Here is a 17,753-nt window from a genome sequence, read left to right as displayed (position 1 = left end):
TAAAACCAGGCCCTCATGTTGCACTTTAAATGTTCTACTGTCCCCAGTGAAGAGAACACCACACCCCAACTCGGACTAGCCACACTTCAAGGGCTCAAAGCCACATGTGAGAGCGGCTCCCGAACTGGGCATGCGGGCGTTAGGTACCAAGAAGTGAAGGGAATCAGGGTGAAATGAAGAGAGAGCCTCCCCGTCCGGGGAATATGCTGCTGTGCAGGAAAGAGAACCTCTGTTTGTACATCCTCCAGTTTTTCCCCAAAGTCCAGAAATCTTGACGTCAACGTGAAAGCTCATGGTTTTAAATGTTGGTTATTCGAGTTTTAAAATCAGTTGTGTGGCAAAACACAGTATTAATAGGCCATGCGGCCGGCAGGCTACGGGTCTGCAATTTCTGCTTCACAGGCTATCTCTGAGGCCTCTCGCTGTGTATCAAGTGCTGACCTCCCCCAAACAACGATGCTCTTCCCTAATTCAGTATTGACATGTTTAACATTTAAGTGGGGGTCACAATTAGTTCTGCCTAATATACAGCAATGGCATGGGAATAAAATTAAAACACAATAGCTATCCATATCAAAAGGTCTTTGACATTTGTATACAGAGCTGTTTCCCCTGCACCAAGTACAGTAGCTGGTGTAGAGGCTCTCCAATAGTTGTTGGTTAAGTTAATTTAAAAAATACTATCGCTGGGGCTTCCCTGGTGGTGCAGTGGGGTTAAGAATCCGCCTGCCAATGCAGGGGACACAGGTTCGAGCCCTGGTCAGGGAAGATCCCACATGCCGCGGAGCAACTAAACCCGTGCGCCACAACTACTGAGCCTGCACTCTAGAACCCGCGAGCCACAACTACTGAGCCCGTGCTCCACAACTACTGAGCCCACGCGCCTAGAGGCCATGCTCCACAACGAGAAGCCACCGCCATGAGAAGCCTGCGCACTGCAACAAAGAGTAGCCCCTGCTCGCCGCAACTAGGGAAAGCCCGCGTGCGGCAACAAAGACCCAACACAGCCATCCAGCCAGCCAGAAATAAATAAATAAATTTATTTAATTATTATTTTAATACTATTGCTGTGGGGAAGGATCAATCCCCTAGAGAAAAAATGGACTAGAAATACAATTAGTTGACAGAAAAGGAAATGCGAAGGGCTCTTACTCATAGGAAAAGATGGTCGACTTTGCTGATAAGAAACATGCCAATTAATGACAGTGAGATACCATTTCCGATCTATCAGACTGACATAAATGCAAAAGCGTGACAGTACACAAGGGTGCATGTTTGCACTCATGTAAGTCGCTAGTACGAGAAAGCAAAATGGTACAATCGCTACGGAGGGGAACTCTGTAATATCCTAAGAATTACATGTGCCCTCTAAGCCAGCCATCGCCCTTCTGGGGATAATATAATATCCCAAAGATAAGTTGGCAAAATAAAAATCTTTATGCATAGGCTATTCTCATCGCATTATTACTTGTAACGGCAAATGACTGGAAACAGTGCAAATGCCCAAGAAGGGGGGCTGGAAGAATAAACCGCTCCACCCACGCCGCGGGGTCCCAGGAAGTGGCAGAAGACAATGAGGAGGAGCTCTACCTACTGCTACGGAGGGAACACCCGGAGATACTGTCAGGAGGTGTAAGAAAGGTGGTGAAAGCGTTTTTATTATGCTACCAATTGTCTAAGAACAGGGGGCTGGGGGAATAAAAATAAGAATGATAGATCAAAACCTTCCATTAAAAACACTAAACAGGGCTTCCCTGGTGGCGCAGCGGTTGGGAGTCCGCCTGCCGATGCAGGGGACACGGGTTCGTGCCCTGGTCCGGGAAGATCCCACGTGCCGCGGAGCAGCTGGGCCCGTGAGCCGTGGCCGCTGAGCCTGCGCGTCCGGAGCCTGCGCTCCGCGGCGGGAGAGGCCACAACAGTGAGAGGCCCGCGTACCACAAAAAAAAAAAAAAAAAAAACACTAAACAATTATCCATCAGGAAGGGAGGGAACACGTGGAGGGGACAGGGAAAGAAGGTGAACTTTTTGAACATACTTCACTTGCATGTTTGATTTGGAGTCTTGTATTTTACATAATTATAAAAACAAAATTAAGTTTAAAGAACAACAATCCCTTAAAAACTCTAAAGCAAAATCAAATAAATCCACCTAGCTATGTTTTGTGTTTGTTCCTCTCTAGGAATCATTTCAGGTAACTTTAAAACATACTAATTTGCCTATATAGACTTAGTGGGATATATTCTAAGGCTAAAAAAAAAAAAAAAAAAAAAGTCTAAAGCTGTTTCCAATAATCATACTGTTTGTAGCAGTGCAAGTACTGTTATTCTGAGCTGCTATATATATGTATTATGGGATTGAAGCAAATGAATAATTATTTTGGTGTCATTTAAAAATTGGTTTTGAGACATGGGGAAAAGATACAGATATGGATGAAAGGAAATGTCATCTATAGGATTAAATGTAAGGCCTGTTCTGAATTTGAATTAGAAGCATCAGAAAGAAACTATGATACATTTTATCGTTAAGAAAAGAAAAGGGGGGAAAGCGTACTTCCTAATCTGTTCCCCGAAAAGGCCTGGAAACAGTAACTAACCCAGTAATAATGACTGGGCAGCAGCCACTCAAAAAACGTCACTTTCCTCTAAAACAATGAGGACTCATTAGAAAAGTTTAGTTCTAGACCTAAGGCAGGGAACGTACATAATGAGACATTAAAATCATGTCATACTAGATAAAATACTCCACCAAAGACCACAGGGGTCGAGTTAAAAGGACACAGGAGAGAGCAGGAAGAGGCGCCTCCTAGCCCACGAATGGATAATTTAATCATCAGTAAGAGTAACAGCAGTTGGTTAGCAGATAATTTTTTTTTAAAGGGAGTTTTTAATTTTTTTCTTTAATAAATGTATTTATGTATTTATGGCTGCCTTGGGTCTTTGTTGCTGCGTGCAGGCTTTTCTCTAGTTGTGGCAAGCGGGGGCTACTCTTCATTGAGGTGTGCAGGCTTCTCATTGCTTCTCTTGTTGTGGAGCACGGGCTCTAGGTGCACGGACTTCAGTAGTTGTGGCAAGCAGGCTCAGTAGTTGTGGCTCGTGGGCTCTAGAGCGCAGGCTCAGCAGTTGTGGCACACTGGCTTACTTGCTCTGCAGCATGTGGGATCTTCCCGGACCAGGGCTCGAACCCGAGTCGCCTGCACTGGCAGGCGGATTCTTAACCACTGCGCCACCAGGGAGGCCCAGATAAGTAATTTAAAATCCACTGATGACTACTGGAAGGTGTTAGGGAACCAAGCAGTAAAAAGAGGGAAAGAGTCAAGCATTCATCTTGCCTTTCCTATGTGTTTCAGGGAAACAAGAGTAGACAAGGGGACAGCTGAGCAGCTAATAAAAGAGGGAATGATAGGATTAGACTATCAGCATTTTAAAGGGTAGATCTAAGTAACAGGTCCAGTTAGTAAATCTAAGTAACAAGCAATGGCCGCAAACCATCATTAAGAGACACACATGTGCCTGATAGACTATATAGCACCACCCAAAAGTACTCTTGCCAGGGGCAGGGTACCGAACTAGACTGTGATTAAATCTCTAGATTTAATCCTGGGTCCGGGGGATGGACGGAGGGAGTGGGGTGGGGAGGGAGACACTTAGGGAAATCTGGATATAGTAGACACCTGAATATTAAGAAATTGCTAATTTTCATTAGGTATGATATACTGTGATTGTGTTTTTTGAAAGAGCACCTATCTTTAGAATATTCACAGGTAAAATGATACATCTGTGATTCGTTTCAGAATGGTGGGAGAGGTGTGGGGGAGAGCAAATGAAACAAGCTGGACCACAACCTGGTCTGTGTGAAAACTGCGTGATGAGGGTAAGGGTATTTTTCACTGTCTTATTCTTTCCCTACTTTTACATATGTTAATATTTTTATCTAATAAAAAATTTTTAAGAAGGCAAATGTTGCCAGTTCACAAAAAGTACTGTTATATTTGGTACTCCAAAACACTGCTTTTTGAAAATAAAGCATAATAAATATATGTAAAATACGATATAAATTAAATATCTGATTTTAAATGAAACTACACAAAAATCCAAGTGTAGTAAATCTGTTCCTTTCCAAGAATTTAAGCATCTTTTACTTAAGAACCTCTGTTTCTGTTATGGTAGGGGGAAAAAAGTCTAGAATAAAACTCTAGTACAAAGAGCTCAAGACACTGAAAACACAGAGGAGGAAAACATGGGTGGGAAAACACGGCAGCAAGAGAAAGCAGAGAGGGGGAGGTATAACCAGGTGGCACCGGGGAAGACCTGGATTCCTGAGCAAAGTGTAACTCGTAGGCCTGAAGGCACAGAAAATACAGTGGAGCTGTGGCAGCCAGGCCCACCTAACAGGCCACACCAAGAAGGGAGCACCTGAGCGGGCAGGAGTTCGGGGTCCTCGCACAGCTTCCTTCTGCCCGGCTCAGTCGTAACCCTAGTCCTGGGACAGGAAGTGCCTCCTAGGAATTAGAGGCCCCGGATGGTTTCTGTGGTTTGGTTTTAATATCCCTTCATTTCTTAGTTTCTTTTTCATTACAGAGTTAAAATGAAAATAAAATAAAAATAAATAAAAATATGAATGATGGGCTTCCCTGGTAGCACAGCAGTTAAGAACCCGCCTGCCAATGCAGGGGACACGGGTTTGAGCCCTGGTCCGGGAAGACCCCACACGCCGTGGAGCAACTCAGCCCGTGCGTCACAACTACTGAGCCTGCGCTCTAGAGCCCACGAGCCGCAACTATAGAAGCCCATGTGCCTAGAGCCCGTGCTCCGCAGCAAGAGAAGCCACCGCAATGAGAAGCCCGCTCACGGCAACGAAGAGTAGCCCCCGCTCGCCGCAACTAGAGAGAAGACCCGTGTGCAGCAATGAAGACCCAGCGCAGCCAAAAATAAAACAAATAAATTTCTTTAAAAATATGAATGATATGGGCTTCCCTGGTGGCGCAGTGGTTGCGAGTCTGCCTGCCGATGCAGGGGACGCGGGTTCGTGCCCCGGTCCGGGAAGATCCCACGTGCCGCGGAGCGGCTGGGCCCGTGAGCCATGGCCGCTGAGCCTGCGCGTCCGGAGCCTGTGCTCCACGACGGGAGGGTCCACAACAGTGAGAGGCCCGCGTACCGCAAAATATATATATATATATATATATATATATGAATGATATGTAAGAAATGCTCGACCTTTAGACAGAAAAATTTCTATACCCTTATAAGGAGTAGCCCGTGTCGCACGTCTCTAGTGTGTGATGGCTACAGTGGCTCAATTCCAACATCCATTTCAACTCAAATGACAGTCCAAGCCAGTCATGCTAATAAAGCCACTTTCCTCAAGTCTAGATACGAACACGTGACCCCATCCATGGCAATGAGACATGGGGACTAATGGAGACCTTCTGGGAAAATTTTCCTTCTTCTAAGGGGAAAAGAGGGATGATCTCTTTCCTCCTCTCAATATTTGCTGTATTTTCATTCACTGTAAGAACCACTATTACTTTATGTGCATTTAGAAAGAAGAAATGCTGCCAATTAAATTATAATCACACCACAGGATATACAATGAAGCCCAACATCAGAGAGAAAAAAATGTGAAGGAAAGAAGTGCATCTCAGAATCGGTGAAATCCAGCTCCTGGCCTAAGGAAGAAGGCAGCCCATGGAGACAGCTGAGCACCAAACCAAGAGCACCAGAGTGAAGCAGAGCAGAGCCTTGGTCCTGTCTGACGAAGACGTGATGGTCAGTGAGGCCATAAACAGCCATGTTCAGCCAGAGTTTTCTGGCCCTGCCTGTCAAAGCATCCTAACTGATACAGAGATAAAAAGAGAGAGAGATGACAAATACAACAGCAGAGTCTTCGTAAACTTAGTAAAACACGGACGGGCACAGGTCATGACACAACACGCTTCCAACTGACACACATCTTAACCATTTTGACTTTTCTGAAGGATATGGGGTTTTAAAAAAGTTAAAATGGAAGTCGGCAGTGACCAAATGTTCATCGAGAGATGAGCAGACATACGTACAATGAATAATTCAGCCTTAAAAGGAAATTAAATTCTATACGTGCTACAATACGGGAACACCTTGAAGACATTATGCTAAGAAACTAAGCCAGACACAAAAGGGCAAATACTGGGTCATCCCACTGAGCCGTCAAAGCAGGATACAGAAAGTAGAAGGGAGGCTGCCAGGGAATGAGGGGCGGGGAGAACGGGGAGTTACTGTTTCGTGGACACCGCGTTTCAGACTGGGAAGGTGAAAAGGTTCTGCAGGTCCTGTCTGACCTGTGATGGGTGCACAATATGAACGTACTTAAGGGCACTGAACTATTCACTTAAAAACGGTCAGAATGGGGGCTTCCCTGGTGGCGCAGTGGTTGAGAGTCCGCCTGCCGATGCAGGGGACACGGGTTCGTGCCCCGGTCCGGGAAGATCCCACGTGCCACGGAGCAGCTGGGCCCGTGAGCCGTGGCCGCTGAGCCTGCGCGTCCGGAGCCTGTGCTCCGCAACGGGAGAGGCCACAGCGGTGAGAGGCCCGCGTATCGCAAAAAAAGAAAAAGTTAGAATGGTTAATTTTATATTACATATATTTTACCACAATTTTTTAAATGTCTGTGGTGATCTTAAAAAAATAAATCTCTGCATTTATATAAAATTCCAAACAGCATAACAACAGTTCTACGCTGCTGCTCAACAGAATACAGGGCCAGTTGGATAATAAGAAATAAAAACCTATTAAAGAAGCTACTAAAATTTGCTTTACCTGATGGCTAGGACCAACACGAATTTCTCCTTGGGTGCTGTTCAGCCTCCTGTCATGGAAAGAGCAGATCAGGTTAGCATAATATAGTTTTGACATGAACAGGCACACGTTCCTCAAGGAAAACAACTCACGTGAAGTGAGCGCGGGGTGACTCCGGAAGAAGCACCTTCCCCGCCGCTTCTAATGCCGCCCCGTACGTGTGCGCTCCCCTAACCCCACACGCATCTCTAAAACCGTTTCTTCCAAACACCCCTCCACTGTAACTTCCTGTCTTGAGTAGCTAGACCATCCGTTCTTTCACCCTGCAGAGAGACGAACATTCCTACGGTACAATCCCAATACATGCTTCTACTTTTCAAAGTATTTCAGGGTGCCCTACGGTAAACCTTATGAAAATATAGACAAGATAGCTTATGATTCCTAGCACACACACTGGGTCATGCATTCATTCATTCAACAAATATCTATTAAGTACCAACTGCAAGCCAGGAACTGCTCTAGGTGTTGGGCATAAAGCAATGGAAAAAAAAAACACCCCAATATTCCTGCCTTACTGGAACTTTTATTCTAATTTGGGTTAAAAAAAAAAAAAAGAAATAAACAAATAACAGGTCAGACGATGAAAAGGGTCAAGGAATTTAAGGGGTGGTAAATGATTAACTTTCACAGTTCTTTATACAGGACAGTCAGAAAAGGCCTTATTCATAAAGTGAAATCGAGCAGAGACGTAAAGCGTGTGGGGGTAGCAGCCCAGCAGGTCGAGGAGGCGAAAGACCCACATCCATCTCGTTTCTGTGTCATTCTTACTGCGCTTGCTACGCTCACTCTCCCTCGCTCCAAACCCAAACCATCCAGGGTCCTTCTGAACACCACCATTTCACTGGACCCTTTCTTGATTTCCTCCCCGTGTCACCTCACCCCCCCCCAAAAGTGTGGGGTATCTTCTCCCTTTCACTCCTTCAGGAAACATTCATCAAAGGTCTCTGCATCCCAGGCCTTGCACAGGGCATGCAGTGGGTACACAGCGGTGGACAAAGAAACTCAGACCTCGGCCTCCCAGAGCTCAGCGCCCAGAGCTCTCTGCCACCCTCGACGACCATCACGACCATCTGTTGACCCTCTTAGGAAAACGCTTTCCGTGCCCAGGGACAAGGCCTTACTGTGCTGTACAGTCACCCGTGAATTTTCACTAGCACTGAAGAGAAGGCTCTTCCACGGTGAGAGCTGCTCGACGATTACCTGTCGACCTTGACTGAGCTGAAGAGCATAAGGCAGCAAAGACCAAGGAGGAAGCGCAGACTCTTATTTTTCTCCCATGGATCTGACACCCCCCACCATTAGCTTTGACGCTGTTAAAATGAATCCCGGAAAACTATTATTTCCTTCAGGTCCAGCACTTTCTTCTTTTAACCGGACAATTTTTCCCGTGAAGAGTCTTATTTTGGCAAAGTGGGCAGCAGATGTGGCAGAGGAAGAGAGGAGGCTAACAAAAAGAAAATGGTCTAAGCCTTAAGGAGATTACAGTCCATCTACCTGGGGCGGTAGCAGCCGTGCCCCAAACACCAGAACAGGTCCAATCGCTCCGCTCGTAAGCCCAATACTTTTCAGGAGAAACAGAGTGAAAATGCTAAGGGAAGTGATCAAAATGAAGCGGGCTTCAAGAGGAGACAGTCCATGAAGGGGTTACGTTCCAGAGAGACCCCTGAAGGACATGGGGAGCACAAGAGCAGGGCTTCCCAAGTGGGACCAGAACCCCACCAAGGCGGGAAGCTGAAAAAGAGGGGCTGCCTTTAAATCACAAGCCACCCTGGTCTCGTGTGCAGGGAAACGGGTGTTGAAACGCAGAGCTGACATTCCCGTGAGTTTACGCAGGGATTAGGAGAAGCTGTTTTAGGAGGTATGCAGAGGAGTCACACAGGCCAGGAGGCTATTTTAATCTGAGCACTTCTTTAAAAAAAAAAAACAAGCAGTCAGTGTTACCCACTATTTCCCTTCCAGCTCACCCCTTTCTGTTTCATAACCAGCAAAACATAGCTGCCAAGCCTAGCTCTCTCCTTCATTTCTAAACACTCCCACATGCCTGCCTGCCTACAAGGAGGTCTGGCCAAAGTGCATCATCTCAGAAAAGCTTCAGTCACAGCCCGTCCAGCAACGTGTGCCCACAGCTCAACTTGCAGGTTCTTCTAGAAGGTCTTCAAGTGGTGGGTTATAGAAGCATCTCCCCGTCACTGCTACACACACTGCTAAGTCCTTGCTAATTCCAGGACAAACATTCCTGGTTCATTTTAATTTTAATTTTTTTTATTTTTTATTTTTTGTGTGCTTTTTTGTTTTTTTTCTTTTAATATTTTAATAAACCAGTATTATCATATTTAGCTCAAAACTGTACCACAATAAACCCCCCAAACACCTTATTGAATAGAACTGCTTATATGCCACTTATTTGTATAAAGACAGGATACTAGTAATTATTAATACTGCTAATAATGATACAAGTGAGACCAAAAAACGTGCTGGAGTATCTTAACAGCCAAAATTAGAAATCTGTTTCTCTCTTTTATGTCAATGAGGGTACTTATTAATGAGTAGACTGAAAAGCACAAAATAAAATAAAGAACCTTTTAAAATTAAAAATCAATTTTTACAACAAAAGTATTTACCATATACAACTTTTAAATATTAGGGTTTCCCAGCAAGAGATACGACGAAGTTAGTTTTGAGCAGGATTAAGATATCCAAGGTAAGCAGACAATGGCATTAGCCTGCCATATCCAGGAACTCCCAAATACAGAATAAATGGCAGAAATATCTTTTAGGTCTAAGAGAAAAAGAGGTAGATAGCAATATACACCCTATTAGAGAAAACTGGATGCATCTGACAGAAAAACTGTCAGAATATGAACTAAAGGCGAAAAGAAAAAGTAGCCTTCTTCCGGGGAAAGTGCCAGTATCCAGCTACATCTGGAATCCAAGGAACAATCTCAACCCTCCCTTCTTCTGACAGCAGCCAAACTCTACATTCAAGGGTCCTCACCTGCCGCTTCCCTGCCCCAGCGCTCCTTCTGGGGCTCCCACCTCATGTTAGTGGGTGGCACTCTGCTATGACTAATTTGGACATCTACCTCCACCCACTCTGGGACTGGAGAGTACAGAGACAGAGACTTAACTCACTTTTTATATCCCCCAGAATCTAATACAGTACCTGTCTGGCATTATCACTCATTCAGGACAAACTGAAAATTCCTTGGTTACATGAATATTTCCAGACTGCTAGGATGTAAAACTTGATAAAAATCACCAAGAATTATTCTTTAAATGCAGTATCAACAGCTTGTAGAAAACACTCTTAATAATGATAACGCTGACTACTACATTTTTCCTTTTAACACAGCAAATCTCAAAACTTCTTGGTCTAACACTTTTACACTCCATTGAGTATCTCAAGGAAACTGTATTTTTGAGAGATTTCAAAATGTTTACTTACTTATTTATTTTAAAATAACAACAGGCTCACGACATAATTAAATCTACTCTCATGAAAAATAATTGTATTTACACAAAAAACAGTGAAAACGGAGGCAACGTTTTACATTTTTGCAAATCTTAGGGTCGTAGAAGACAGCTGGATTCCCACATCTGCTTCTCTACACTCAATCTGTTACAGTACGTTCTTCTGGTTAAAGTATATGAAAAAAAAAATCACACCTCACACAGAGATATAACTGGGAAAGGAAAGATTATGTGAATATTTGATAACTATGGATATGCTTTTTGATACTACACCAAAACTCAACATGTGATTGTTTCTTAAAGGTCTTTTGCACGATGTTAATCTAAAATCTTATCAATGATCTTTTGGACTCTTGTACATTAAAATCTGTTGGTTTGTCTTGGCCTTTGAATGGATCTTCCACCCATGATTTTGTCATGCATTGGTTAGGTGGAAAATATTGACTCACTAAGTTTTGCAGATCTTCCAAATATTAACACAGTTAATTAACTATACAATTTTTAAAAAAGAATCACATTCATTAATATCACCACACATCTCATAACAAGAGCCTGTGTATGTACAGAAGTTGTCAAACTCAGAGTGGTGGGTACAAGTTTTTCAAACTTCTAATTATTTACTCGAAAGCTCCAATCTTGCATTGGCAAAATACTATCAGCTGGTTTGCCTTGAAATGGCAGGCTCACTGCGTTCGTTCATTTTCAAGAAAATGTCCACCAATTACCCAAGTGAGCGAACACAGTTCATCAGTTATTCTCTCAAATAAAAATGGTGTTCCATGAAAGAAGCAGCTAGTTAAGCTTCTAACTCCAACAAACAATGCGTGTCCTTTCGTGTGCACCAGAAGTCTTTCATGGTGCTTCCTGTTTCATCACAACGAATACTGCAAGGACGGGAAACTCAAGGGTCGGGATCTGATAAAATTAATAATGGGGCCCACAAACCGGCTGTGAGAAGCACTGATTCTTACACATTATGAACTTCAGAAAATATTGGAGGCTAACTAACCAGGACGATTGACCTGTTTCCTGTCTTGTAATGCTTGCTCCCCTGTTCGTTTACATACACTTCTTCCTCACTCCAGCCCCTCAATGTGAAATATTATATTTGTGTTGAAGAAACGAGACATTTACGCATGTAACCTGCTTGAGAGCTATGACGCTGTTACACAGAGAAGTTCACAAGAAGAGAATGGACGCTGACTGCATCCATATTAATGGAAAACAAAGTAAAGTCTGGAGCCACTTTCTGAAGTCATGGAGACTGGGATTAACTTGGGGGTCACTGTCCAATAAACGGTCACTGGAATAAATTCTAAAAAAAATATCCTGGAGGCTCAAATTCAAAAGGTCCCTAATCTAGAAAATGCCAGGTTAATCCTTCAGTTAGTAACCACAGCTAACATGTTAAGTACTTTCTATCTGTTCTGGGCGCTCTTACAGTATTATCTCATTTCTATGTATTAATTCATTTAATTCATATTTTGCTATTAATCAGAGCACTAGTAGTGTTATTCACAGAAATTCAGATCTTATTCTATCTTGTGTTTAAAACATAGTTACTAAGAAGGTTTCTGCTTGATGTATAGCATTGCCTAATTAACACAGCAGGTCTGGGCAAAACCAGGGTAGCCTTCAATTAAAGAAGGAAAATCAAGACCAAGGACACTGTAAATCCCAGCAAGGTCAGATAAAGGATACTACATATGCAATAAGAAACCAAAGATGGAAGTCATATCCCAGGATAATGCGAGACACATCTATGCACACCTTTATCCTTGCCTCAGGGTTTTTACCCATATGATCTTAAATTTAGGTCTCACATACTTGTATGACAAACAGAAGCAAAATAATGCCAGTTATCACTCATGAAGCGCTCTCTATACATTACTTCATTATCCCAGGACAAACTCTATGAGGCAGTATCTCCACTTAACAGACAGTAGTAACAGGAGGAACTGCAACATCAATAAACAAGCTAACATGTACGCTGAACATTAACTATGCAGCAGGCGTTTCAAGCGAAGCAAACTCCATACACTGTCTTACCTGACCTTAAGGGTGACCCTGTAAAGTAGGTGCTATTATTACCTGTACAGATAAGGAAACTGAAGCTAAGAGAGTTTATGAAATTACCCAAGATTACACAGCTAACAGGTTGGAAAAACCAGGATTCAAACTCAAGTTTAGTTATAACTCCAAAGTCAGAGCTCCAAGCCACATTCCATGTGGCAGAGTGATTTTACTGAACCAAAATTACACAACTAATTATATAAACAGAACCACTATGAGAAGCCCTATCCTTTTCCTTAATTCACTTCTTTGTTCGTTTGAAGCATCAAAAGTAAGACAAAATAATCAAAAAGGTTTTTTTTAAGTTTGAAAATCATGTTAAAAGAGAAAACCCATCAAAGTTAAAGGCCAACTTATATAACATTGTCAAAAAGGCAAAATTATAAAGATGGTTGTCAGGTATTAGGAATGGTGGAGGGAGAAGGGAGGGAGTGGAATCTTTGTGATGATGGGATAGATCTGCAAAGCTACACATGCAATAAAATGTCACAGAGCTATTCACACACTATACTAATGTCCCAAGTCTGGATTCTGATGTTACACTGGAGTTCTATACCATACCTCCCAGGAGTAGGTGAGTGAAAGGTACATGGGAACACTGTAGGATCTTGCAACTTCCTATGAATCTAAAAAATTACAAGTTGTTTAAAGTCAAAAGAAGAGGTTAATTGAGTGATGTATTACAGATAGACATGGGGTAAGAAAGAAAACCAGACATGAGCAAAGTTGAATAAATAACAAATAGATTCCCTCAACATACACTGTAGACAGCTGAATAAGTAGCTGAAGAAAGAATGCCACAGTTAGTAAGCTACGGGATTCAATGAATTAACTCAAGTCACACATTCCTTTTTTCCTCTGTATTTACTAGGGATCTCTGGAATGGGATCATCCTTTTTGAGACATCCTTAGCTGTGACGCATACTACCAAAAAAACAACAAAAAAAGTCGCCAACCTCACAAGAAGGAAGAATTTCTCTGTGCCCCTAATGTAAATAATATACATATTTCGAAACAGCTGAGTTTAATCCCCATTATTCTACAAATCTTTGCTCTGGAATATGAAAAAATAGTCCCAGAAGCCAAATTACAACAATAATGGTAAGCCACTGTGTTTATTCCTTGAGTTAAAAAAAAAAAATAGAAAGAAATTCATTGTATACGAAATCTAATACAAAAGAAACCAATGTAACAAAGCAGTATCCATGGCAACTACAACTTAATATTTCAGTCCTCTTCAGCTGCAGTGGATTAAATAAAATGACAAGATGTTCCCTTTGAAAAGTAACCCGTTACCATGGAAACGTTTTAGTCTAAGAAGTAAACAGGGAATGGACAGAAAGGAGCAGGGAGCCTGAAAGTGAATATCAGAAAGGGAGCAGCATCTATGCAAAGAAGATGAGGCGGCAGCTGGCCAGACGAGGAAGCTTCTGGAGAAGAGCGAGCCGGCTGGAGACAGGGGCCGCCCGGCAGAGCCACTCCTTCCCCCCAAGAGAGGGGGCGGTGTGAGGAAGGCACGGGTCTGTGAATGTTCACTTAAGACCCCCAAGTATCTTTATGTGATCACGACGACTGCTTACGACAAGAACCTGCGTCTACAGGGAGAGAAGAGGGACAAGGACATGCGGTCCGAGGGAGAAGACACCAGCTGGTAGAAGAGAGGCCGGGTACAGGCAGCCAGCAGGGCTAACTTCCCATCACAGTCCAAGCCCAGGACGAAATGGCAGGGTGGCCTCTGGCCCATCCCCCAAAGGCTGGGACCAGTGACTCTCCAGTCAGACCCTGCCCCTGTGGCTGCTGCCATGGATGAATGAAATCACAGGCAATCTCCCTTTACCTGTCCTTCAGATCGCAAGGCTCGACGGCAGATCATTCTTACCCTTTCCATAGGGTGGCAAGTTGAGCAGGAAGACTGACAGAAACCAACAGAAAGAAGATTCTAGAAACTCTGTTTACTAGCTCATTCAGAAGTGACCACAGAAATAACAGACTGGGGGTCCAGAATGAAATACACCGAATTTTAGGAAAATCAAAAGGCAATTTACCAGAATCACCTTTTTTTTTACCAGGGTGGCGGGCAGGAGTGAAAGTCAGACTGATGACAAGGAAGCTCAGAATCGCAGGCTGGGTTTCTCAGATTTCTCCAGCACGGGCGGGTATTTCTAAAACAGTCTTTTCAGTAAGTCTGAAGTTTCCTTGAAGCCTGACGTAGCTTCTGAAACATCCATGCAAATTTTGTATTCTACTCCATAGCATATTCCCATTCATTTTAAGGTAGAAAAAATTTTCCCTAAATCTGAGTAAAATCACTGTGCGCTGCCTGTCCTCAGGACGTCCCATGATTTGGGCACCCCGCCGCCGCCGGGAGCGAGAACTTGTTATACACACCTGAGTCTAGACGCTCTGCTGCCTGGGGGAGAGCACAGACTTCAGAGTCAAAGGAACCTGGATTAAAACGTCAGTACCAAGGTTCTGTCAGCTCTAAGTGTGATCTTGAGGACTCAGTTCAATCTCTCTGAGCCCGTCTATGAAATCAAGTTCATAATGGCTACTTTGCAAGACGGCTATAAGAATAAAAGACGACCTAAGGCCAGAAAGGCACAGTACCTGCCACACAGTGGTCACCACTATTATTAGCTCTAAGCACTGGCAGGAGTGAGAACAAGAAGTAATTCCTCCGTTATGAGTTCCCAGAACACCACCTACCTCTCCTTCAGCCTCTTGTCACAGGCATGATTTTATATTTAATTTGTGTAATTATTTCTCTCCATGGCTATCCTGACCGAAGGCACCCTGTGGGCAGGAACCGAGTCTGATGTTAGCTCACCACTACTTCCCAGAGCCCCCTGGCACTCACTAAAGATATTTTAAATGAATAAATGACTCCAATATTTTAACTCATCTACCGTTTTGCCATAAATAACAACTAAGTGCTTTATTGCAAAGTCAAGTCACCTGTGACAGAAGGCTACCCGCCCCCACCCCCACCCCCGCAAAGCAAACTCATCTGAAACAGGCCTGACGGACTGCCCAGAAGGAACAAAACTCCGGATTCGTTCATTCAAAGTACAAGAAAAAGATAACCAGTCAACATTTGGAAGAGTTAACGTTCCAAGTTCATACACAAATGCAAAGGTCAGGACAGGAACTCATTAAAATCCAGAGTCATAATATTCTAAATTTTCTCTGATGGAAGGTTCCTTAGAGGCCATCTGATCCCAGCATTCTAGCTTAATAGAAGAAACCAAGGCCGAGGAGATAAAGGTGCTCTTTCAAGGGGTCACAGTGAGTTAATTATAAAGGATCTCAAGCCTCTCTCCTTTCAGTAGAGTCCCCCTAAATATAATTCAGAGTCCAGAACCAAGAATTTAGGCACTGGCTAAGAAATAAGAAAATTTTCCAGGCTGACAACAGGAGTCAGTAAATATGGCCTCTGTACAATAATATGCAGCATCAGAAAAAAACTGGTAAAAAAAAATTTTTTTAAATAATACACGGGAAAGGATCTAGTTTCAACGCACTACAACGACCTCGTTCCACTGCCTGAAGTTCTTCTTTGCCTGACCTCCCCCAGCCCCCACCCCCACTGTGTAATAACATGCAGCACAGCTGCCCACGGCACACCACTCCATCCCACCTCAGGCTCCTCGTGGGTTTTACTGTCATCACCTGCTGCAGAGAAGAAAACAGTGGCAAGGACCATACCCAACACACACACACACACACACACACACACACACACACACACACACACACACACACACACACACACACACACACACACACACACACACACACACACACGGCAGTTTAGGAAATAAATTTATTTTTAAAAATCCCACCTCAGTTTATAAAGCAGCAGTATTCACAGGTTAAGCCAATTTCCCAACCAAAAATGTTGCTGGCTGTCCGTACATGGATATCAAACTTCATAATACACAGGAATGGAGTGTGCCCAGAAAAACAGGGGCTTTGGACCAAGCAAGTATGTCTATGATGCACATCTAAATGTCTCTTTGTTCCCACTGGGGGAAGTCTCTGAGAAATGCTATTTTTGAAAGAAGGACCATCACAACGGGATAGAAAGCCCAGAGATGAACCCACCTATGGGTTTATTAGCACCTATAGGACCATCAGCACCTGTGGTCAACTAATCTATGACAAAGGAGGTGAGGATATACAACGGAGAAAAGACAGCCTCTTCAATAAGTGGTGCTAGGAAAGCTGGACAGCTACATGTAAAAGAATGAAATTAGAACACTCCCTAACACCATACACAACAATGAACTCAGAATGGATTAAAGACCTAAATGTAAGGCCAGACACTATAAAACTTTCAGAGGAAAACATAAGCAGAACACCCTATGACATAAATCACAGCAAGATTCTTTTTGACCCACCTCCTAGAGAAATGGGAATAAAAACAAAAATAAACAAGTGGGACCTAATGAAACTTAAAAGCTTTTGCACAGCAAAGGAAACCATAAACAAGATGAAAAGACAACCCTCAGAATAGGAGAAAATATTTGCAAATGAAGCAACTGACAAAGGATTAATCTCCAAAATATACAAGCAGCTCTTGCAGCTCAATATCAAAAAAACAAACAACCCAATCCAAAAACGGGCAGAAGACCTAAACAGACATTTCTCCAAAGAAGATACACAGATGGCCAACAAACCCATGAAAGGATGCTCCACATCACTAATCATTAGAGAAATGCAAATCAAAACTACAATGAGGTATCACCTCACACCGGTCAGAATGGCCAGCAACAAAAGTCTACAAACAATAAATGCTGGAGAGGGTGTGGAGAAAAGGGAACCCTCTTGCACTGCTGGTGGGAATGTAAATTGATACAGCCACTATGCAGAACAGTATGGAGGTTCCTTAAAAAATGAAAAATAGAATTACCATACGACCCAGCAATCCCACTACTGGGCATATACCCAGAGAAAACCATCATTCAAAAAGACACATGCACCCCAATGTTCACTGCAGCTCTATTTACAATAGCCAGGACATGGAAGCAACCTAAATGCCCATCGACAGACGAATGGATAAAGAAGATGTGGCACATACATACAATGGAATATTACTCAGACATAAAAAGGAACGAAACTGGGTCATTTGTAGAGCCGTGGATGGATCGAGAGACTGTCATACAGAGTGAAGTAAGTCAGAAAGAGAAAAACAAATATCGTATATTAATGCATGTATGTGGAACCTAGAAAAATGGTCCAGATGAACCGGTTTGCAGGGCAGAAAGTGAGACACAGATGTAGAGAACAAACATACAGACACCAAGCGGGGAAGTGGCGGGGGGGTGTGTGGTGGTGGTGTGATGTATTGGGCGATTGGGATTGACATGTATACACTGA

At 43.2% G+C, this 17,753-nt stretch overlaps 1 protein-coding gene across 8 annotated transcripts in view; it reads right to left on the bottom strand.

Annotated features, from left to right (window-relative positions):
- The window catches only part of RERE (arginine-glutamic acid dipeptide repeats), a 418,432-nt gene that overhangs the window by 125,224 nt on the left and 275,455 nt on the right, over nucleotides 1-17,753 (bottom strand). For all 8 annotated transcript variants that reach the window (XM_067018162.1, XM_067018153.1, XM_067018161.1 and 5 more), the window contains one exon: nucleotides 6,792-6,840. In XM_067018162.1, the coding sequence (XP_066874263.1) occupies nucleotides 6,792-6,840 (49 nt within the window). The remainder of the gene's footprint in view (nucleotides 1-6,791; nucleotides 6,841-17,753) is intronic.

This window comes from Kogia breviceps, chromosome 1, assembly GCF_026419965.1.
Source record: "Kogia breviceps isolate mKogBre1 chromosome 1, mKogBre1 haplotype 1, whole genome shotgun sequence".
Classification (NCBI taxonomy): Eukaryota; Metazoa; Chordata; class Mammalia; order Artiodactyla; family Physeteridae; genus Kogia; species Kogia breviceps.
This window is presented reverse-complemented; position numbering and strand designations above follow the sequence as displayed.